The sequence below is a fragment of the Rhamphochromis sp. 'chilingali' genome, assembly GCF_963969265.1.
Source record: "Rhamphochromis sp. 'chilingali' genome assembly, chromosome: 11".
Classification (NCBI taxonomy): domain Eukaryota; kingdom Metazoa; phylum Chordata; class Actinopteri; order Cichliformes; family Cichlidae; genus Rhamphochromis; species Rhamphochromis sp. 'chilingali'.
The window spans coordinates 3207247-3230571 of NC_137938.1; the positions used below are offsets into that span (position 1 = coordinate 3207247).

Genomic DNA, 23325 nt, shown 5'->3' on the forward strand with positions numbered 1-23325 from the left:
TACCTGTGCAATGAAAGCTTTAATCCGATGGATGCTCAGGACAGGACCTGTTCACCTCAAACCACTCGTCGATACAGCTGCAGGAGAGAAAACAAGATGGGAGGAGTCAGTGAGACAGCGTGAGAAGAGCGATGCTGCCCGAGTCATTCCGCCACGATGCACCTCATCAGACTTTACACCTACGGCTATTTTCACTTGTTCGTGTGGTACAAAGCATTGTTAACACTGGAACATTTACCCGTGCACCTTCTCCCTGGCATTAATAAAGTAAACCTCGTAGAGCTCATGAAGTCCATTTTGCTGCGTCTGGCGACACCTGCTGGTGTGCAGTAGTCTCGTCACATGTACATGTAGTGGACCGTGTTGGACTTGACCCACTCAGGCTACAGAAAGCACACGTGTTTCCTCTTTCAGAGCACCACAGTGGGGTCTGATGTAATGTATCGAAAATGAAAGAACAAAGCAGTTAAACACTTTCCTCCTTCAAATGATTGGAATTCAAAACATTATTATTAACTATCAGCAAACATGCTTTACATACTTACAATATCCTCATGTATTTATGTATGTAGAGCCACACTTTAAAAGGAACCAAACAGCTGTGTCCAGTTCATTACAAACACAGATAGCATTCATATGAAAAACAGCTGAAACAAACTTCCTGTTGGATAGTGAAGCCTCAAAACCTCAGGCTGACGGTTTTCACCACTGCTCTTGGTGCCTTGAAGTCTGATGCAACCCTCGCATTTCATTAGCCAATGAGCGCTCCCCGGTTTATCCTGCTTTCTGACTATAACTTACAAAATGAACCTCATGTTTTCTACAATCTGACCTCAAACTACCAGCCGAGACCATAAAGTCACCTGGGCAGTGTTTGCTGAGGTCAAACTCGGAGAAGGAGTCACCCATCGCTGGCCTTTAAAGCATTTTAGCATTCATAGGTCAGACTTGTCCATCTTTTAAATACAGTCTTTGCCTGAAACTACTGAAAGCTCAAAGGTGAAGTAATGTTCAGTGGTGTGGGTGCCGTCATATCAAAGGATGTCTGTGTCTGCTGGTCTACACTTTAAGTTTGTAGCATCTCTGAAAGGGCAGCAGCCAGAAAAGGCCAGATTCATGTTCAGTTATTAAAGAAGGACTAAAATTACCACGTGGCTATAAAACTGCAGCCAAGACATGATAAAGTGTGGGGTTGATTTTAAAACAGTGAGCTGATACCAGCTGACAGGCCAGTTCAGTAAATACTGAAGGTAATATCAATAAATCCACTTTAAGCCCAATCTAGGCCCTCTGTGAAATAACGTGACAGCGCCACAGTGTGCATGACTCAAGTGCTCGTCCCTCGCTGTCAGCATGACTGTTCTTTTTAACCCTGAACCTCATTTTTGCATCAGTTTAAACTGACACTGCTGCTTCCTCTTTCTGTTATAGCCGTGTTTGCGTGCTGCTCTCATTTCATGATGAGTGACAAGAGCCACACACCACTATGCAAAACACATCCCTCCTCTGAAGCTCGCTTAGGCTTCAGCAGTCAAATCAAGTGGGTATCTTCCAAAGTTAGGAGTGCTCGCTCTTCTGTTTTACCGCCTCTCTGACTGATCTCAGCACAGGAACACTTTTAGGGAGGGAACTAAAGAGGGTTTGTTCATTGCAGCCAGATATGAGCGTGAGACTGGAATCGGTAAGATCAATAAGAACATCCCAGCATTTCTTTGCCTAATCTTCACAAGTCGTCACTGTGATGGAAATGCAGACAGTGAAGTGGCTGAAGCAAGCTTGTATTTCCTTAAAAAGACCTCCTGGGACTGAACTGTGTCGCTAAGGCCACACCTCAGCTGGGACCACTATACTGCTACTGTACTATTAGATGAAAAGGAAAACAAACGAGGTTCTAACCCTTTATGGTAGATGCAGAGGCAGGGCAGGCGAGCGATGGTGTCTCCCTGTTGCAGCTCCTCCAGGCAGATGGCACATTCTCCTGCATCCCGAGGCAGGACATCCTCTGGAACACACACACACACACACACACACACACACACACACACACACACACACACACACACACACACACACACACACACACACACGATTGGGATTATAGGATGACTCATAACACAACACACAGCCTCTGTTGGCAAAACAGAGCTGCAGTAAAATCTAGTGTGTTTAAACCAAAGTGACCATGTGATCTTTCTTAATTAGTGGTTGCGTGAGTGTAAAAGCAGAGACGGCGTGCAGGTTTCTGTTGTACTGTACGTTAGTATTACAGCGCACCCACACATGTCCATACTGGTTTTGACAGTTCAACAATTATATTTACATAAAAAAAGGTCATCCTGACAAAACTGTTCAGAGATACCGACAGTGGGGACACATTTCAGTGTTTCTGTTTACTAGGTGTGCACGGTGCTACTCTTATATCTCAGTCAGGACCGTTGTGTTTTGGGAAACGCAGCTCTGTCCTGTCCTCCCTGTAAGAAGATCTCAGCACAGAACACAGCAGGCATCAGCGGTAATGATATTATTACTGACAGCATTGAAAGAGGTGGAGCTGGGCTGCAAAGTGGCTTGCAGATATGCAACAACTCCTGGTAGGCTAAAACGGCTTAAAAAGCCCAACCTGTGTGAGGTTCACGCAGGAGGGGATCAGCTGATATGGGCAGGCTCTGGGATCAGCTGATCTGCCGGGACTGCGTGGAGCTCGACTTCATGACCTGTTTGAACTGAAGCGTTGCCTGATTTATATAACGTACAAACGCATCGTCCATGAGGTCACTCCATGTATTCCTTTAAAACTTTTAAGATCTTGACACAAGAAATACGGGAACGCAAACACATGAGAAGGGTTTTTGGTGGCAATCAGAGGCAACGTGATTAGGATGTGTGTTGCAGGCTGTTCTGGATGATCGTGATGTGTAGAGAGCTAAAGTCATACTGTTCAAGCAGCTGAAATTTCTAGATTTCCCTGAATGCAGCACGACTTTGTCAGAAGCATTTAAATCTTTATCTATCAGTGTTTCCACACTCAGTTTTGTACTGTGGGTAGGAGGCTGCCGGATAGCCTCCACCTCTGCTCAGGTTACTGTGTGTGTGTTCATGCTATGAATAGCATGGGTCCGGCTCTAGAGTGGAACTCAGCATGTGCACCATTAAACCCATCACCTGCAGCAAAACACGCAGTCATTAGGATTGGCCTTATGTAACAGTGGATTAACCCACATAGGCCTGCAAAAGCCTGTTATTATGGGCAGCAGCACATGGCATCCAGCTCAGCTGAGGGCAAAAGCATCTTTAACACACTGACAGTCTGGGCCGGGCAGCCAGTCAGTGAGAGGTTTGTAATACTCATGCAGATGATGTTTGCTTCAGCTGCAGAGGGCCTCTGTCCTGCCCCATCCGTGAGGCCGCTGTCTGTCTGTGCATCCACATGTATGTTTGTCAATTCTGCATACGCACGCAAAAGAGTGTGGGCGAGCATGAGAAACTAAAATCAAAATGCTGGTAGCTGTCAGTTCTCCCTCTCAGACTCCTGGCAGATGACCTTATTGAATCAATGTGAAAATCCTAGAGGATGAGATGATGTCTTTTTGAGTTGTCGGACATCCTGCATTTTCAGACAACTGATATTTGAACTCGTTTAGTAGATGCAACTATGGTTTCAATGTGAAAATCCCACGTCACCTTGTTCCTAAGTTATGATGTTCACAAAGATGGTTTCCACCCAATGAGCTCACATTAATACCCCACCAGGCCTTTACAGGTGAGGGGCAAAATCTGCACACCGTGTCGAATCAAAACCAGTAATCTGTTGTTACCATGCCCCTGGGACTGTGATGCACACGACCCCAAAACAGCTGCCCTTCATGTCATATTCCATTTACTGCTGATAGAGCAGGGCGATGTAACCAAAAATATTTATCACGATATACATTTGAAAATTTGTGATGACGATATAAGTGACGATATAATTGACACAAAATACTTTACAACTCCACAACTTTATTAGTGCAAAATCCATCACTGTATTTTCACTTAAACAAGCAGCTGTTTTTTATGTGCATTAAAGTTATATAAAAATGTAACAGTGCAAATGCAAACTCCTCACTGACAGTTCAACCAAAAGGCATTTCCAGTGGAAACTGGCCGACATATCCTCAGCATAACCATGTATAATATCCACAAAACTTAAAGAGCTTATACACACACAATACGGTAATATTATGTTGAAGCACAGTACGTATCACTCCGCGAGGCTCCGCCTACGATAGCCGTAATGCTCCGACAATCCATCAAGCGGTGCGGCTTCGTAGCTCAGCAAAGTCGTACTGAAACATCTGACAGATTTTCGAGCGCCGTGCACATAAAATGGTTTCGAGGTCAGTAAACACAACCAGAGTTCATACATAAGGCACACGGGATTATAAGGGGGCTCTGTTGATTTTCAGAAAAATCAAAGGATTGATTTTAAGTGCGCCGTATTTTCCAAACAACGCGGTAATAACGACGGCCCGCTAGCATGCGCTACCAAAAATAGTGCTTTGTTGTGTGTCTGACGGACGAAAGCTAAACCAGTTCCACACCAGTGAAGCTGCAGCATTTTTACAAACCAGTTCTGGTTCATGGTTTCATTCAACGATCCGCTTTCGACCTTCTCATTCGCCGCCATGCTTTTTCCGCCATGTGCGTATGAAAACAAAGGCACTGCGCATGCGCGTTTTACCCATATTCTATCGCCATATTTCATTTTCTTATCGTTGCCCAACATTATACCGGTGTTACCGTGAACGGTATGATATGGCCCAGCCCTAACTGCAGACATACCCTTTGCAAAGAAGTCAAAACGTTCCTTCCAGCTCTTCCTCCTCCAGCATTAACGTCTTTAACTGCAGAACTGTCTATTGTCTTAATATTGGTTTGCACACTAGGATGAACCACAGACTGTATCTAAAGGTTGGAGGCAGCCACCGTGCTATTACCAAGGGGAAATCTCTAGAGCTAAAACATGAGCCGTCGCAGACACAGAACACAGCGCAGTTCCTTTAGTGCCACTCAAGAGTGGCTCCTACAGAGAGTGGGTCTCCACAGGGTTAAAATGCATTAAAAAGCATTAGGGCAAAACAGCTAAAACAAGACACGAAAAACACTTTAGCCTCCGAGGATAGTTTCCCCCTCTAACATGCACAAGATCCCCAGTTTGAGACTGTGAGGAAACACAAACCCAGATAAACAAGAGAGCTGTGTGAGGAAGGGCACGCAGAGTAAAATCTGTGCCAAATCAAATACGCAGATCCATCCGCCGTGGCAAGGCCTTGGACAAGAGGAGGTGATCAACAGAGCAGCTTTCACTGCACCTCTGAGCTGCAGCTTCTGTCTGTCGGGAGTTTAGAACGAGCAGCTAGCGACAGGGATATGTGCCAAACATAACATCACGATATTTCAGAGGATTCTCACAATAAATTTGGGTGTTATTAATTCGACAGCATAAACACAACAGGCTGCCTTGAAATATTTGATAAAAACTTAAAAAATATATATGACACATGTAACTTTTAGTGGAATAGTTTATTCAGCAGTGTATTCAAGTATGAAAATAAAAATTCTCCCTCTGTTCTTTGAATTGAAAAAGTCAGCATAAAACATAAATAGTATTACAAAATAAAATCCATCCATCTTCTGCTTATCCGCACCGGGTCACGGGGGCAGCAGCCTAAGCAGAGAAGCTCAGACCTCCCTCTCTCCAGCCAACTCCTCCAGCTTGTCCGGGGGAACACCACGGTGTTCCCAGGCCATCTCTGCAGCGTGCCCTGGGTCTGCCCCGGGGCATCCTCCCTGTGGGACCTGGAGGCATCCTAGTCAGAGGCCCGAACCACCGGTTCCTACAAAATAAAATCCACTACCGAATCTAAAATGTGTGATCCTCGGGAAAGTAGCTGGTCTCACGGTTTGAGGCGCACAGCTCCCACCTGCTGTTAATATAGTGCACAGTCAGACTGAGGTATAGTGTTCTGTTCTGTACCTGCTTTGATATCCAAAATCATTTCCCAAACAGGGAAGTAGCTGCTCTTTTGGGGTTTAAATCTTCGTCTGTAACGCTTCCAGACAGATTTGCCTTCACCTTCACAACTTAAATAACTTTGTGCTGCATGACCCACGTGAGCGCAATCCACTGCTTAATGGGGTGACGTGTTTATGCCATGAAACAGCACATGATGATAGAAGTATATGATGTGAATAATATCATATGGCCCATGCCTACGAGCACTTTCTCTGACAGCGTCATCAGTCTGTCTCACAGCAGGTTAGAAACCAGGACCGAGGTCAACGGAGCATCGCCGGCTTCAGCCAAGCCGCACCTGTCATCTTATAAACATGCAACAGCTGCTGTGCTTGTGCGTCCATGTCTCGAAGCAGCGCCACATACATTTAGGGAGCACAGGTCTGTGTGCATGTGTGTGAAAATAAATAGCAGTTCAAGGCCAAACCCCAGCGTGCAGTGACACGAGGCCTTCACCTTTACTCTGTCTCTGCTGTGCTGCTGCTTTCACAAAGACACACTCACAGCATCAGAGAACAGACTGGTTACACTATCGTTACCTGCACCTGCTCGTGTGTGTTTGTGAGTGTGTGTGACATAATGAAGGGTTGTCCTTGAGCGACCAAAAGCAAACAACTGAAAGGAATATAAACATGCTGATTACAGATCTTCACAGTCATGTGACTGTGTGTGAGTGTGTGGTAGGAGTGGAAAGACCTGAACGGCTTATTATTTTCCTAGAAAGGCCACAAACAGCAGGGAGCGGCTGTGATCACTGAGACAAAACCACACAGGGTAATAAGAAACATGGCAAGCTTAGCAGAGCTGCTTTGCTTTTCTTTACTTTTTGATACACGTGTAATGTCACAACATTAAAATATTCCCTGCTCAGGCTTTAGACCGTGCCTATCACACTGTGATCATTTTAACATCGTATAAAAATGTCATAATAGAATATCACTGCTATAGCAACACCATGCATTTACTTTCCCCTGTCGGTGCAACGAGACAAGCTTGGGCATGTCTGAAAGCAAGAGCCATGTTAGTGCCTAAAAAGGCAGCTTGTTGTGACTCTATGCAGCGATCTCCTAAACGCACCAGGCGATGCCACCAGCTAACAGAAAACAGCAGTGAGCAACAACCAGGCCCCGTCTCACAGTATCCCAGTAGATCACCTCGCAGCTTCATCACCATTTTTCTGGCACCTTCCACTGGAAAAAGATCCCAGTGGAGAGATTATATATCTTATCTGGCCTGGGAATGCTTCGAGATCTCCATTTCCTGAGAGCGAGTGATCGTCTGGAATACCCTGCTGCATTTTGAACCCAACTTTGGATCAATGGAAGAAGACGGGTGCATGGACGCATGGCTGTAGGAACAAAGACAGATCGTGTTCATTGTTTGCATTCCTGCGTTAGCTGACAGTGTTCTCCATATTGCAGCAGTCTGCTCAGACAGGGACCATCACATGACTGAGAGACAGGAAGACAGAGAGGAATCAGTCCCAGCAGAACAGGAAGTGGGCTTACTCAAAGAGGAACTCAACTTGGCCTGAAAGCACTCAGCTGAAAGGGAAACACCGAGCAGTGTTGGTATGAGCTGAAATGTGTTCAGACTTAGAGAGAGAAGAAGTGAGAAACAGGCCTTTGTCAAACAAAGACATGGCATGAACACACCAGAGATGCTGCTGCACTACGCTCACTGCGCTTGATGCATGTTAAACGTCACTACTGTCAGGATCCTGAATCAGGAAATGAAAGTGGGTCATCCATGCTGTGAAACGAGTACGAGATGAGGTTTTGTTGTGTGTAAGAAGAATGCTCTTATAAAACAGACACGATCCCTGCTGCTCTCACTACACTTAGGCGTTAGGGCTGGGACAGACTTGCTCACGACCACGATGCACATGCATACAGCCAGGGCGGCAGATCACAGAACAGTCTGCGTGATTAACTTCTGATTTTGCATGAAACAAAAATAACTCAGAAGTCTCAATCAAGTCAAATCTCAGCCAAACCGATTTACTCAGGAACAAATAAAAGACTGAAAAAAGCCAAACAATAACATTTTTAAGTTATCTAAGTGACTCATATATCGTGTTTAACCTGAGTAGCAAAAGACGGCGGTGGGTTGTGTTCACAAAAATTATTTAATATGAAGGCAATAGCAGAGTGTTACAGGCATCGCCCTAAAGCATGTAGCCTGATGGGCGGTGTAGTCCGTGCTGCAGGGAGGATGGACTGCCATACCCGTGATGTGTCTGTGAGCGAGGAGGGAGAGAAAGGAAAAGTAGGAGCTGTCACGGAGCAGAAACGGGAGCTGGAAGCATGTAAATATAATAATAACCACTGCAGCCAAGAAGAGAGCCTGACGAGCCCAGTTGTAAGTAAGCTGTTAAGACTCGGCTGTACGCTGTGTTCATGTTTTCCTCTGAAACAATAAGTTTGGTTGCAGCAGCCTTTCAACGCCTCTCTCTGTCTCTCGCTAGCAAAGTTGAGCCAGACAACAAAGTAAAGCTAGTTTTCAGCTACGAGCCGACATGAACCCGACGTATCAGCCAGAGGTCCCCATACTACGGTTCGGAGCCGCGGACCTGTTTTATATACGCGCTGAATAGTTTCTATACGAGATCGCTGCAAAAAGTGCAGCCTTACCTAATGTCCACCTACTGTTACTCATTTATATTAAGATTTAAACATCTAGTTGGTGTTGGTGTGGAGAGTAACCTTCAGTAATACTAATAGATCACACAGCAATAGTACATTCATGTAGCTGTAAAAAGCATGATAATATGTTAAGTAATCCAAAGTATTCAGAATACGTTACTCTTGTTGAGTAACGTAACGGAATACGTTACAAAATACATTTTAGGGCATGTAATCTGTAATCTGTAGTCTCTCAAAGTATAATAGGGCTGTGCGATATGACTAAAGTCTCATATCCCGATATGAGACATCTATCGCCCGATAACGATATAAATCACAGAAATGTAACATTTTCTGTAAACTCTGTGAATCTCGGGCAGCTCGACCTGCGTGAAGTGTTTCCAGCTGTGCGTCATGTAGCTGGAGTCGAGTTTTAACCGATGCATGAAACGATACATTTTTAGACATAAGTTGTAACGGCGCCATTTCTTTGTGAGTATTTATTACACGGCGTGCTGCGGGGGAAAGCCTGTTCTAACGTTTGAGTCTAAGGTTTATTTTTTAGCACCTGGCGGCTCTTTTTTAATTCTCATCCATAAATAATCTGCATCTTTCACGTGATTCGGTTTATTTTGAAAAGTCTCAGCAGGATCTTGAGCTTTATTGTGAAAGGTTTATGTGGAACATAAACATGCGGACACGCGATGGTGTTACCGTCGTGGTTGCTAACCACAACACATAAAAAACAGGCGCTTGTCCGTCCGTGGTGTGGTTATATTAAATATAAGAGAAAGAGAGAACTTTAAGAAATTAATATAACCACTACAGTGACATCAAAACCATGAACAAATATTGCCGTAAACAGTTTATTTTGCGACACCACGAAACAAACAATGTGTAAAAAAGCTGAAGCGTAAAATGAAACGATAGACGTTTTTATATCGTCATCCGATATATATCGTTATATGGAACAGCCCTACAGTATAACATTTCATTTATGCAAATCATTGCATTTTGTTTTTATTGACATTTTAAACAGCACTGGCTTTGCATCATGGGGGGGGGGGCAGAGTTTTTTTTGTGGATTCCCATGATCCACTCCTATGGGTTTCTTTTTACTGGTATTTTTATAGTGCCTATCAACTCTTAGCTGTGCATGCTTCACTACAAGCCTCATTAGTGCCTTCTATGAAGCAGTCATGAAGCCATTCAGTTCTTAAGTTGTTATTTATTTAAGAACTTTCTATCTCTAATGGATGCATTGGGGTTCGGTATTTTGCCCAAGGACTTTTTGACATAATGACAGTAAATGGCCTGCATGGCCTGCATTTGTATAGCGCTTTTCTAGTCCATAGGACCCCAAAGCGCTTTACACTACATTCAGTCATTCACACACAGGCGATAGCGAGCTACATTGTAGCCACAGCCACCCTGGGGCGCACTGACAGAGGCGAGGCTGCCGGACACTGGAGCCACCGGGCCCTCTGACCACCACCAGTAGGCAAACAAGGTTAGTATCTTGCCCAAGGATATTTGGCATGCAGCCAGGAGGCAGCCTGGGATCGAACCACCGACCTTCTGGTTAGTGGCTGACCTGCTCTGCCACCTGAGCTACAGCCACCCCCAGTAAGACAGTAAGAGCTGACCTCCGACCTCCAAGCCACATATTATCATCGTTCCTCTTTATTTTGTATTCTGTTGCTGGGCTAACACACAGAGGCAAACACCATTCACAGTGGTTGTCAAATGGTGCTATATAAAAAAACTGAAGTGAACTAGAGGTTAAGTCAGTGGTTCCCAAACCTTTTTTGCTAGGCCCCCTTTTGTTTTACAAGAAAAATGTTCTTGTGCAGGTGAAGCCAAAGGGAAGATTTGCTTCATCATATTTTCTAGTCTTTGGCTTGGAAGGAAGTTGGTTTGGAAACATATTTGGCGATGCTTCATCTCCTGCTTTGCGTTTGTGTGGGAGCCCCGTCAAAAACCTGTCCATGATGCTAGCAGTGTCCAAGCATTTTACACAACCTAATGCGTTTTTTAAATTTTCATACCGTGCCCCCCCCTGCAATGGCTCTGCGCCCACCCTAGGGGGCGGGCCCCACACTTTGGGAACCTCTGGGTTAAGCGATTAAATGATCATTTAAATGTAGGCAATGCTGTTACATAAAGTGAGTTTTCATGTTTATTTTGGAACAGTAATAAGATCCTCTCAGCTCAGAAAACCAAATTAAGAAATCTATCAAAACAGATCACCATTTGCTGACAGTGGCAGCAGAGCACATCTGTCAAATCTGCAGGGAAACATGACTGCATCTCGTAGCTTCCTGTAACTTCACTGTGGGGAGTATTTTACAAGCCCATACTCATGTTTAGCAGAGGAAACAACGAAACATTTCCCCCAGCCACACTAACTGTGGCTGTGATATCCTTAAATACAGAAGAGATCTCTGCTAAATGCAAGGAGAAGCAGCCCTCAGGCAACCACAGCTATGTAGTTTGGGAAATATTACATGAAGATTATACTAAATTTCTCAGACTGCAGGAGGAAGAACCTGTTACATAAGCAGGGAGCTGACTGGCTAATTCATATAAAAGTTTTTTTTAACGTTATACTGATGATCATCTTGAGGATAATTATAAGCCTTCTGGAAGGAAGAGAGTGACGTTATTAAGCTCACATAACTTCAGTTAGGTTCTTTTAGTTATTTCAGTCTGACAGCTCTATTTTGGTTTGGTACAGTTAGTTTAATACACATTTATGTACATGATCATTAGACGTCAAAGCAAGAATCAGGCTGCAGGAACTCTTGTTTTTTTTTATCTATGGGGTGGAAAAGTGACATCTTATAAGCGGCCACCTCAGCTAGGCTTATGCACTTGAATTGTGAGAGGTAAGAAAACAGAATTCAGTTTACTGAATCTGCAGTCTACTGACATCTAGTGGTGACATTTTACGCACTGTAACTTTAAGAATCTCTGGATCTTATTCACGAGTGATGAGAAGCTAGTAGAGAGGTGTTGCATCAGCACGTGTAGCGTTCAGATAGCTGCTCTGCTCTGTGTTGGTACAGGGCACTGAAGATGATAACAGTGGGTGGATTATATTCTTAAACTTAGTTACAGTGCTTTCAGAAAGACATCTACTGTGATAAAGTCTACTCTCCACCGCTGTGTAATCAATTATTGTAAATGTAAATGTTATCAGGAAATGATCAGACAGGAGAGGGTTTTCAGGAAACACTGTTAAATGTTCAGTTTCTATGCCATATGTTAAAACAAGATCTAGAGTGTGATTAAAGTGGTGGGTGGGTTCTTTTACATTTTGAGAGAAGCCAATTGAGTCTAATAACAGATTAAATGCCATGTTGAGGCTGTCATTTTTAGCATCTACATGGATGTTAAAATCACCCACAATAATTATTTTATCTGAGCTGAGAACTAAATCAGATATAAAGTCTGAGAAATCAGACAGAAGCTCTGTGTAAGGCCCAGGTGGACGATAGATGATAACAAGTAAGACTGGTTTCTGAGTTTCACAGCTGGGGTGGACGAGGCTAAGCATCAGGCTTTCAAATGAATTAAAAGTCTGTCTGGGTCTTTGGTTGATTAATAGGCTGGTGTGAAAAATTGCTGCCACACCGCCCCCTCGGCCTGTGCTTCGAACACGAAGTTCACTTTTGTTGCTTATGGTCATTATAAGAGGCAGACAGTCAGGGCCGTGCAGAGAGGTTTAAAGGGGCGGGTGCTCAAAGTTAAAAAGGGGCACATTGAACCAGGCTGAATAACAACAACACACATTCATCAAGAATCTAATATGGGCAACAAGGCAAAGCAAACGTCGCCGATGTTTTACCTGATGGGTACATGGTAAATGGCCTGCATTTGTATAGCGCTTTTCTAGTCCTTAAGGGCCCCAAAGCGCTTTACACTACATTCGGTCATTCACACACACAGGCGATAGCAAGCTACATTGTAGCCACAGCTGCCCTGAGGCGCACTGACAGAGGCGAGGTTGCCGGACACTGGCGCCACCGGGCCCTCTGACCACCACCAGTAGGCAAACAAGGTTAGTATCTTGCCCAAGGATATTTGGCATGCAGCCAGGAGGCAGCCTGGGATCGAACCACCGACCTTCTGATTAGTGGCTGACCTGCTCTGCCACCTGAGCTACAGCCACAGTACAATGTTGCTGTTGAGGGGTTGCTGTGGATAGTGCTGGAGGGCAGGGCTGTGTTGATCTGAGACTGTAGACATTAAAAAGTCCATAGGAGAGATGGTAGCTGATTAAACAAGTGTCATGAGATAATAACAAAATGCAAAGATTGGTGACAGCGCTTGGAACCATAAGGACACAAAAAACTGTGAGAAATAATTTAGGCTCTGCCTGTGAATCACTCTTTGCTTCTCTTCTTCCTTCCATCCCATCATTTCATATATCACTCTCCACTTGCTGTCTATCTGAGAACAAGGCACAACTTGCTATTGCAATAAACTATAATTTAATCATCCACACCTAACAACTCCTGCACTTAATCTATAATAAAATGATGACAGAAAAATGTTATAGCCCTGCCTTTAGTAGCCTCACACAGCTCTGCTGTTTCCTCCTCATGTCTTTACCAGGCTTGTCTGCACAATATTATATCATGAGTAATATTTTTTTTAAAAATCCATCTAAATAAAACACACACATGCACGCACACACAGTGACATTTTAGACCTTCTTCAGAATACTGTATATACTGTGGGCATCACTGTGCTGATCCAGAATCCTTACATTATTATTTATTACTAGAGCTACAATAATAAAGCAATGAGGAGGGGGAAGTAATAAATATGAAATAATGTATTTATGATGATTCCATTTGTTTCACTATCCACTCTGTGCAGGGGCAAAGCTTATTACATGTTTAAACTGTAGAGATACAATCATTTTACTGCTGTAAAATCCACATTTTGTCTTATTTAAAATATAAATCTAATATAATCTGCTTCTTAATGTATGTTCTTTAAAATACAGAGTGTGTTTTTTAAAATATTATAATAATGCATAATTATGTGGACATGCATATTAGATCGTTTTTTAGTGAAATATAATCCCTCCAGAAAGGCAGGAAAAGCCCGGAAACTTCCTTTAAAACTAAATATGTTCCCTGAAACGGTGACAGAGCTACAGACCCATGACAGCCAGGTAGCTAGCAGCTATGACCAGCACTACCTGTGCAGTTAATAAAAGGACAGGTAATGTTTGTCGCGCTGTTGCACACACAGCACGCTCGTTTGTTTCAGTTCGTCAGTCCAACGTGTACGTAATAAGCTAATACTCCTGTGTGCTACACACTACAGTGTGCGCTGTACACCTACTTACTGGTTGTGTCGCATCAGTCTGTGTCTCTGAGTTAACTTGTGTTTCTCCTGCAGCTCCGGACCGCTAAAAATGCGCGTGCTCTTTGTGAGCTCGTTCCCGGCTCGTAACCAGCGCGTTCTGCCGTCGAGGGCGATCATTGGTTAAATGTGATCATGTGACTGATGCAAGCCAGATCCTTTTATTTAGCAAAACTGTGATTAATAGTTAAATATTATTGCTGAGGGGCACAGACAGGACTCCGCACGGACACACACATAAAAAAATAAATAAATTATTTTTAAAAAAGTTGCCTCAACAAAAGGGCACTTTGGGCACCCATCGGGAAAGGGGCGGGTGCTCAAGCCCCTCTAGCCCCCCCCTCTGCACGTGCTTGCAGACAGTAGAATGATCCGGTACGGTAAGTTGGCTGCTAAGTTGTCAAAAGGTGTTAGGCAGTGAGCGTGCTTTGTCAGTGTCACAGTCAGAGCCACTCCTTAGTCATTATATCTGCTGTCAAAACACCGAGACGGCTGATAACGCTCAGGTCAAGGCTTTAAAAACAGGTCTTCACTGACCAGCAGGTAAAATCATGGTGCCTACTTGCATCTTCTAAAATACTCATGAGGCCATAGATCATCTATTATACTGAGCTCTAGGTAGAAACAGAATGTGGCAGAGGCTGAAAAACTGGGCTCAGCCTCAGACGTTAAACGAGGAGCTCAAACACGCACAGGGAACTTGGACGTGGGAGTCATTTAACACACAGAATCTGCTGTAACTACACAACAAACAGGCATGGTTAAACTCAGTTCAAGGCACTTTTGTCTACTTTCAGATTTCCCCTTATTTTGCCTGTACATTGAAGGTAGCCATGAGATTCTATAAAATGGCCTAAACACTCACTGCAGAGCAAATACATGTTTTGATACGACGGTTTTGTGTGCTGAAACTCCAGTGTGAAATCCAAAAGGCTGCCTGCCCAGAAATGGGATGTGTCTACTAAGAACAAGGGTGTCCAACTCCAGGCCTCACAGGCCGGTGTCCTGCAGGTTTTAGATCTCACCCTGGGTCAGCACTCCTGAGTCAAAAGATTAGTTCATTCCCAGGCTTCTGGAGAACTTCAAGACATGTTGAGGAGGTGATTTAGCCATTTAGATCAGCTGTGTTGGATCAAGGACACATCTAAAACCTGCAGGACACCGGCCTGCGAGGCCTGGAGTTGGACACCCTTGTTCTTAGTAGACCCATCCCATTTCTGGGCAGGCAGCCTTTTGGATTTGTCCTTGATCCAACACAGCTGATCTAAATGGCTAAATCACCTCCTCAACATGTCTTGAAGTTCTCCAGAGGCCTGGTAATGAACTAATCTTTTGACTCAGGAGTGCTGACCCAAGGTGAGATCTAAAACCTGCAGGACACCGGCCCTTGAGGCCTGGAGTTGGACACCCCTGACTTAGACCCTTCATAACTGCTTGTTCTTCTTATCTAGGGGAATTTTGCATTCAGCTACAGCATACTTTCAAATGCTAGTATATGTTGTAAAGGCAATAAAGGAAGTCCTACCATTGTATGTCACTCTGGGTTTAGTTAAACACAACACAAGGTGAAGATCCATCTCATCTGAGGCCAAAAACTTGGAGCACACAGGGCACTTGAAGCCTGGAAGAGAGAAAGACACCAGCAGTGAGTAAAACATGGAAGGTGGAAGATGAGAAAAAACGAATGTGCAACAGCATTAAAGTGGCAAACACTGAGTCTTTTCTTCTCTCCTCACTCAGCACAAGTTGGTGATGTGTTGTTGCATTTCATTTCCACTTTGCCCAGTGCTGTGAAAGAGACTGCGAACACTCTTTTTCTGCCCAGACTGGGTAGAATGCATTGCTACAGCCAGTTCTTGACTTTACTGCAAAGAAACCTGCACTAGCAGAAGATTTCACCTAATAACGCATCATCAGACACGTTTCTGCACTAGATGACCAGTGTGTTAGAGCACACTGTGATGGTCGGTGCACCTGATTATTAAAGAGGGGGTTGTAATCTTTCAGCAGTGACATATAGTTTCATACATTTGATTTATTTCTGTGCACAGACTGCTAGTTTTCATTACATCACTGCTCCCACCCAGGATTTAGTCCAACCTAAATTATTGCACAGACATACAGACATCACTGTTAGACTTTTACAGATATTTAAAGGCCATCCTTTACAAACACAGTAATAATACTGAGTTGTGGGAGTGACCTGTTTTTTTCTTGTTATTGCTTTTCAGTTGCGGTACCAGAATGCTGCAGCATCATATTGTGGATGTATGAGTGCTTTTTATCTTTCTCTGAAAACAGAAACAAAGGTTTGATAAGACTGAAGTTTCCTGGCGCGAACACTAAAGCGGTAAGCTGAGAGGAACAGAAATGCTATTTAGAACTCAGGAGAAAAGCACAGTTACTGTAGGTGATAACTCAACAGATAAATGAGTCGCAAGAGCCACACATGTATTTCAGTAATAACCCCCACTTAATAATAATAATAATCATAATATTGATGGAACAAAACACTATTTGAAATAGCGAGGCCAATTGTTTGTTTGAGCCATGCACCGAAGACATTTGAGTGTGAGATTAAAGGATGTACACGAGGAAAGAGTTGCTTTGCGTCACTTTGTGTGATTGGGTGAATGAGGCATGTTGTATACAGTGCTTTGAGTAGAGTAGAAAAGCGCTTTATAAGAATCAGCCCATTTACGATACAAGATTGTTTAATTATTAAGTAGCCCTAAATATCTATTCTCAGTTTAAACTGTGGCTTTCACATGTGACGACGGCATTTGTAATTTGTAAAAAAAGGGCAGCAAGGTGAGAGAAAAGCTAAAGCTGTGCTGGACTTGCAGCCCTGCTCTGTTTCCCCCAGTGTGAATGTAACACCAACGGAAGTTCAACTGAAGATTGGCTAAACTTCTGTGTAATATCACATGGCACCATGAGATAAGATGGTGCAGAATCAAAGAAATGTTTCTTTATCCATGAAAGTGGTTACATGGTGGCTTGGCAAAAAGCCAAAGGCCAATTAGGAAATATATATAATTCCCCTCTTGCCCTCTTCAAGCTCGGGTCCTCTACCAGAGGCCTGGGAGTTTGGGGGTCCTGCGCAGTATCTTAGCTGTTCCTAGGACTGCGCTCTTCTGGACAGAGATCTCACATGTTATTCCAGGGATTTGCTGAAGCCACTCGCCCAGCCTGAGGGTCACTACCCCGAGTTCTCCGATTACCACGGGGACCACTGTCACCTTCATCCTCCACATCTTCTCGGGTTCTTCTGTCAGCCCTTGGTATACAGGACTTTCCTAACTCTCTGCAGGTATTTGGTGGTTGCAGCTTTCCTAGCAGCCTGTTCGTGGTTCCCATTTGCCTGTGGGATTCCCAGGTACTTGTAGCTGTCCTCAGTGTCTGCAATGTTGCCTTCTGGTAGTTCGATCCCCTCACTTCTGCCTACCTTTCCTCGCTTTGTTACCATCCAACTACACTTCTCCAGTGTGAATGACATCCAATGCCATTGCTGTAGGTCCTAGTGGTGTGCATGCGGGAATCGATGTCTCGGGTATGGGCAGCTTGCAGGTTCCCTTAGTACTGCCTTGCTCTTGGCCTCTAGTCTCCTTCTCCGTGGGGGGTACTCCTCCTTGTGGCTGTTCATCTTGTAGCCATTCATCACTGCTGCCATAGTGTAGATCAGCTGATTAGTCTCAGTGATGGTCGCAGTAAGGATTGTCCGTGATGCTGCATTCACATCTTCTAGTAGACCTTCAGAGAGTACGTCACGTAGCCTTGGTAATTGGCTACGGAGGGTCCAGGCTTCCAGCTTCGCCATGAGCCTATCTTTCAGTACTTGGGACTTGGTACCCAATCTCGAGTGGGGGTGATATTATCACTCCCCCTAACCTGATGTCCTTGCTCCCCCTTGCTGTAGCATTTGTGTTGCCCCTCAATGATCTGAATGTTGGAACACAGTGTTTTGCGGTCGGTCTCTGGGCACAGAGGATTCCAGAGTTGATGGGATTATTTTTATGTGGTGTATACAAATGCCAGGTGACTTCTGCTGCAATCAAACTTCCCCTCTGGGACAAATAAATGTCATTTATGTGCAATATGTGAACTGTATAGCAGTGACAGCAGTGTTTACACACAGACAGCCATGGATTCAATCACTAAATGTATTAATAAATGATTAATCAGAGACAGTTGGAGGCAGATAATTACATAAATTATGCTGCATACTGTACATCACACTCCCCACATCCAGTAATTATCCCTTTGTTCCGACGTCCATCACAATCTTGCTGTCACAATCTCAGCGGAGACAGCAAATTCTGCAGTTTCCTGTCACATTGCAGATTTCCTCCTCCACTATCCATCAGCAGTTCTGCAGCAGGGGGCAGAGTGTGACATATCACAGCCAGGTGTGTGTGTGTTTGGAGCTTCCTACAATGTTAAAATCTGTGCAAAGGATAAATGGATTAAGGCAGGCAAAAAAGAACACTGTTTGCCTGACCTCACAACACATGCACAGTGTCATCTTTTAAGACCTGCTGGCCATATGCTGACAATTAGGCATGTACAGTCTAGGTGTGTCTATCTGAAATGGAGAAATGCGGATGGATCCAGCTCTGCACGGCTCCACCGCTCATTCTGAAAAATGCTCAAAGCCCGAGCTGAGCCCTCCCTGTGAGGCTGCGATGACTCATCCGCTACTCTATATGGGCTGCTCTCTCCACTACATTAAATTGCTGCACATGTCCTCGTGCGTGTCTTTCTGAGGTCATACCTGCTGTTGGTCGCATTAAAACTCTCAAACAATATGCCTCCTAGTATGAGGCGCACACACTGAAATAATGACATGAGTGTTATTTATAACCCCGTCCGATCTGCATCTTTTACTTTCCTGTAAAGTGCTGCAGTCAACAAAGTCACATGATGTGAAACATCTGTTTCCTCCAGATAGGAAGTTTGAAATTTCTGAATTCCCCAAAACAAACCAGAAGAGAAGTAGAATTTACATATATATATGTATATATGAAAAATCATCATCATCAAAGGGTGTAAAACAGCTCTAACACGTTGTTTCTGCATGCTGCTCCTGCTTAAAGCCACAGCACAACACTGCTGTAATACGGATGCCTGTAAATGTTAGTTTGTATGCTTTTTTCTTTCACTATCGTACGATATGTTTGGGGAAACTGTTCGACTGCTTTCTCTGATGAAACCCTCAAACTTCAGCTACTTTTCCTCTTTAGTTCAAATAAGACTGGATGACTTTGATCTTGAACACCCCCCCCCACCCACCCACCCACTGTGAAATATTTTACAGTGGACCCATTAGGCTTTACCTTTTTTGTTACTTTCACAGAGGTGGATGTTCATATTAAACATGGCAACATTTCAAATAATAAAGCCAGTGTACAATAATCCCTGTGAGCTCAGGCTTCACTGTTTTTTCTACTCTTGACTCTCTGTGATGTCAGAGAGAGGATAGCCTTAATCAGCTTTGTGTATCTTCTGTTATAAAGTCCTGATCTGTTACTAGTGTTTATTTAAAAGGTTGCATTTGTCACTGTGAGGAAGCTGCTTTATATTTAAGGCAACATCAGGCTTGACAGAAAAAATGCTCAAATAACTTTAAATAAATCCACCCAAGAGTCTTTATTTTCTGAATTTGTGCATTTACCTTATTGACTTAATAGATTTGCTCTTGTGTTATCACAGCTCAGTGTTTCTCCTGTAGCTGCTCTCCCTCATGTATGTGAGGTGAAATATGCCAGGTGAGGTCAAAAACCGACCAAATGTTAAGTTACACTGGCTGCAGTTAAGGTGTTGTCAGAGCTTTGCAGTTGTGTCATTTGACTTGACCACAAACATACAGTGGCTTGCAAAAGTATTGGGCCCCCTTGAACTTTCCCACATTTTGTCTCATTACAGCCACAAACATGAATCAATTTTATTGGAATTCCACGTGAAAGACCAACACAAAGTGGTGCACACGTGAGAAGTGGAACGAAAATCAGACATGATTCCAAACATTTTTTACAAATAAATAACTGCAAAGTGGGGTGTGTGTAATTATTCAGCCCCCTGAGTCAATACCTTTTGCTGCAGTTCCAGCTGCCAGTCTTTTAGGGTCTGTCTCTACCAGCTTTGCACATCTACAGACTGTAGATGTGCAAATCTTTGCCCATTCTTCTTTGCAAATCAGCTCCAGCTCAGTCAGATTAGATGGACAGTGTTTGTGAACAGCCGTTTTCAGATCTTGCCACAGATTCTCGATTGGATTTAGATCTGGACTTTGACTGGGCCATTCTAACACATGGATGTGTTTTGTTTTAAACCATCCCATTGTTTCCTGGCTTTATGTTTAGGGTCGTTGTCCTGCTGGAAGGTGAACCTCCGCCCCGCTCTCAAGTCTTTCGCAGACTCCAAGAGGTTTTCTTCCAAGACTGCCCTGTATTTGGCTCCATCCATCTTCCATCAACTCTGACCAGCTTCCCTGTCCCTGCTGAAGAGAAGCCCCCCAGAGCACGATGCTGCCACCACCATATCTGACAGTGGGGATGGTTCAGAGTGATGTGCAGTGTTAGTTTTCCACACATAGCGTTTTGCATTTTAGTCTCATCTGACCAGAGCAGCTTCTTCCACATGTTTGCTGTGTCCCCCACATGGCTTGTGGCAAACTGCAAACGGGACTTCTTATGGTTTTCTGTTAACAATGGCTTTCTTCTTGCCACTCTTCCATAAAGGCCAACTTTGTGCAGTGCACGACTAATAGTTGTCCTATGGACAGATTCCCCCACCTGAGCTGTAGATCTCTGCAGCTCGTCCAGAGTCACCATGGGCCTCTTGGCTGCATTTCTGATCAGCGCTCTCCTTGTTCGGCCTGTGAGTTTAGGTGGACGGCCTTGTCTTGGTAGGTTTACAGTTGTGCCATACTCCTTCCATTTCTGAATGATGGCTTGAACAGTGCTCCGTGGGATGTTCAAGGCTTGGGAAATCTTTTTGTAGCCTAAGCCTGCTTTAGATTTCTCAATAACTTTATCCCTGACCTGTCTGCTGTGTTCTTTGGACTTCATGGTGTTATTGCTCCCAATATTCTCTTAGACAACCTCTGAGGCATCACAGAGCAGCTGTATTTGTACTGACATTAGATTACACACAGGTGCACCGTTTAGTCATTAGCACTCATCAGGCAACGTCTATGTGCAACTGACTGCACTCAGACTAAAGAGGGCTGAATAATTACGCACACCCCACTTTGCAGTTATTTATTTGTAAAAAATGTTTGGAATCATGTGTGATTTTCGTTCCACTTCTCACGTGTACACCACTTTGTGTTGGTCTTTCATGTGGAATTCCAATAACATTGATTCATGTTTGTGGCTGTAATGAGACAAAATGTGGGAAAGTTCAAGGGGGCCGAATACTTTTGCAAGGCGCTGTATAAAGTAAAAGCTGTTATTTTCTGCTGATCCTTATCTATTAGCTTCCTTCCCACTAACAACTGCTGTGTGACATTATGGTGGGCATTCCAGCTGTGACCCCTGAAGCTGTTGTTTTGTTTGTTGGCACAGGCCAATCAAAAAACTAAGTTTTAAGGGGAGAGAAGCTCAAACTGCTTTTTTGAGGCAGGGAATGAATTCTGCGGTTTTATTACTGTACGTGGAAATGAACTGTCTCCTTTTATTATTTCATTATATGGACAATGCTCCTGTGGACACATTTGCAAAGAGGACATGTAAAGGCATATAACGCTACCTATGATACAACTTTCAAACTTTTATGTGCATGTATATTTGTCCAACTAACCATCTAGCACTGCACGGCTCTCTTAAGCTCACCTGCCAAAGTCTTTCAATCAGGTTGAGGTCTGGCCTTTGACTGAGCCACTGTAACATCTTGATACCGTAGCTTGTTTGTGGATCACTGTCCTGCTGCCTAACCCAGTTTGGTCAAGCTTTAGCTTTTGGACAGATGGCCTCACATTTGGGTCTAGAAAAGTTTGGCATACAGTTGATGGTCAACTCACTGACTGCAAGTTGCCCAGGTCATAAATCCTTACCCCTGCACCACCATGGTGTACACCTGGTATGAGGGCTTTGTGTTGTTTGTTGTCTCTAATTGTGACGCTCTGCCTTATAACCAAATAGCTCAACACATAAAACTCATTGGTATAAAAAGATAAAAATATGAAATTGGGGTAATGACATTCATCCTTTCTTAGATCACCATATGTAAATATGAGCACTGGAAGTATCCTTGGGCAAGATGCTCTCTCATCCTCTCTCCAAGTTTTCTCTCAATCTTTTTCTCCAATGCATCCATCAGAGTATGAATGTGTATGAAGGTTAGCTAGAAAGGGCTTAAACAGAAAAATGAGGTAAGCTTAATAAACAGCTTTGGGTGCTCAGGTAGAGTAGGTCCATATCTATGTATTTTTTTACCCAGCATCTGAGCTGACAACTGTATACAAATATCTGTAATGGTCAACAGGTTAGCCTTTTTCACTGAAATAGTTATGAGTCTCATGGTATAAAAGAAAAGGTTAAATGGCAACAAAAGTCGCAGGCTCCTGCGCTTCATAATAAAGACATAAATGGTATCTAGTGACAGAGTTTTATTTGCAGAAACACAAAAAGAATCTGCTTTCCTGACGCACATAAAGGTAAATAAATGTAAAATAAAGGGCAACCTCTTTTACTTCACCATTCTCTGGGCTCACTGACACACCTACAAGAATAAAGCAAACAGGACTGATATTAATTAGCCTGTTAACCTGCTTAAATATTTTCAGGACACACCACTGTAAATAATGTATTTATATTTGTAAATGTCCACATTTGGTGTTCAGTGAATTAAAATTAGCAGGTTGAAAAGGGCTAAAAGCAGTATGTTAAAATGCATCAGATAAAACTGGGTTTGTGCCTTACTCACGTCGTCCTTGCTGGTTTTAGTTGCCACTACATGAGCTCACCTCATGTCATATCATTTGGAGAAGGACCTGCTCTAGCTGTTTCTCACATTTTGTGTGTTTCTTGGTGTTAGGTTGTGTGAATTTGATGAATACAGTGTTACAGATGACACTAGCTCATTGTTTTTAACAACTGTTAGTTTTGCTGTGCTCACCGTTCTTTTGATAGAAATTTGTTAACAGCCAACTTCCCTCAGTTGCTTTATTTCATATGATTTTGCTTTCTTAGAGAAAGACATGAGTCACAGTGCACATCAGCATGTCGGCTAGAATAAATTCATAACACCTAAACGCCAGTC

General features: G+C 43.6%; 1 protein-coding gene across 1 annotated transcript in view; it reads right to left on the reverse strand.

Annotated features, from left to right (window-relative positions):
- The window catches only part of znrf2b (zinc and ring finger 2b), a 52623-nt gene that overhangs the window by 4080 nt on the left and 25218 nt on the right, over window positions 1-23325 (reverse strand). The window contains exons 2-4 of the mRNA XM_080895774.1: window positions 15587-15682; window positions 1897-2002; window positions 4-77 (exon numbers count right to left, since the gene is read on the reverse strand). Coding sequence (XP_080751900.1) covers window positions 20-77; window positions 1897-2002; window positions 15587-15682 — 260 coding nt within the window. The 3' untranslated portion in view covers window positions 4-19. The remainder of the gene's footprint in view (window positions 1-3; window positions 78-1896; window positions 2003-15586; window positions 15683-23325) is intronic.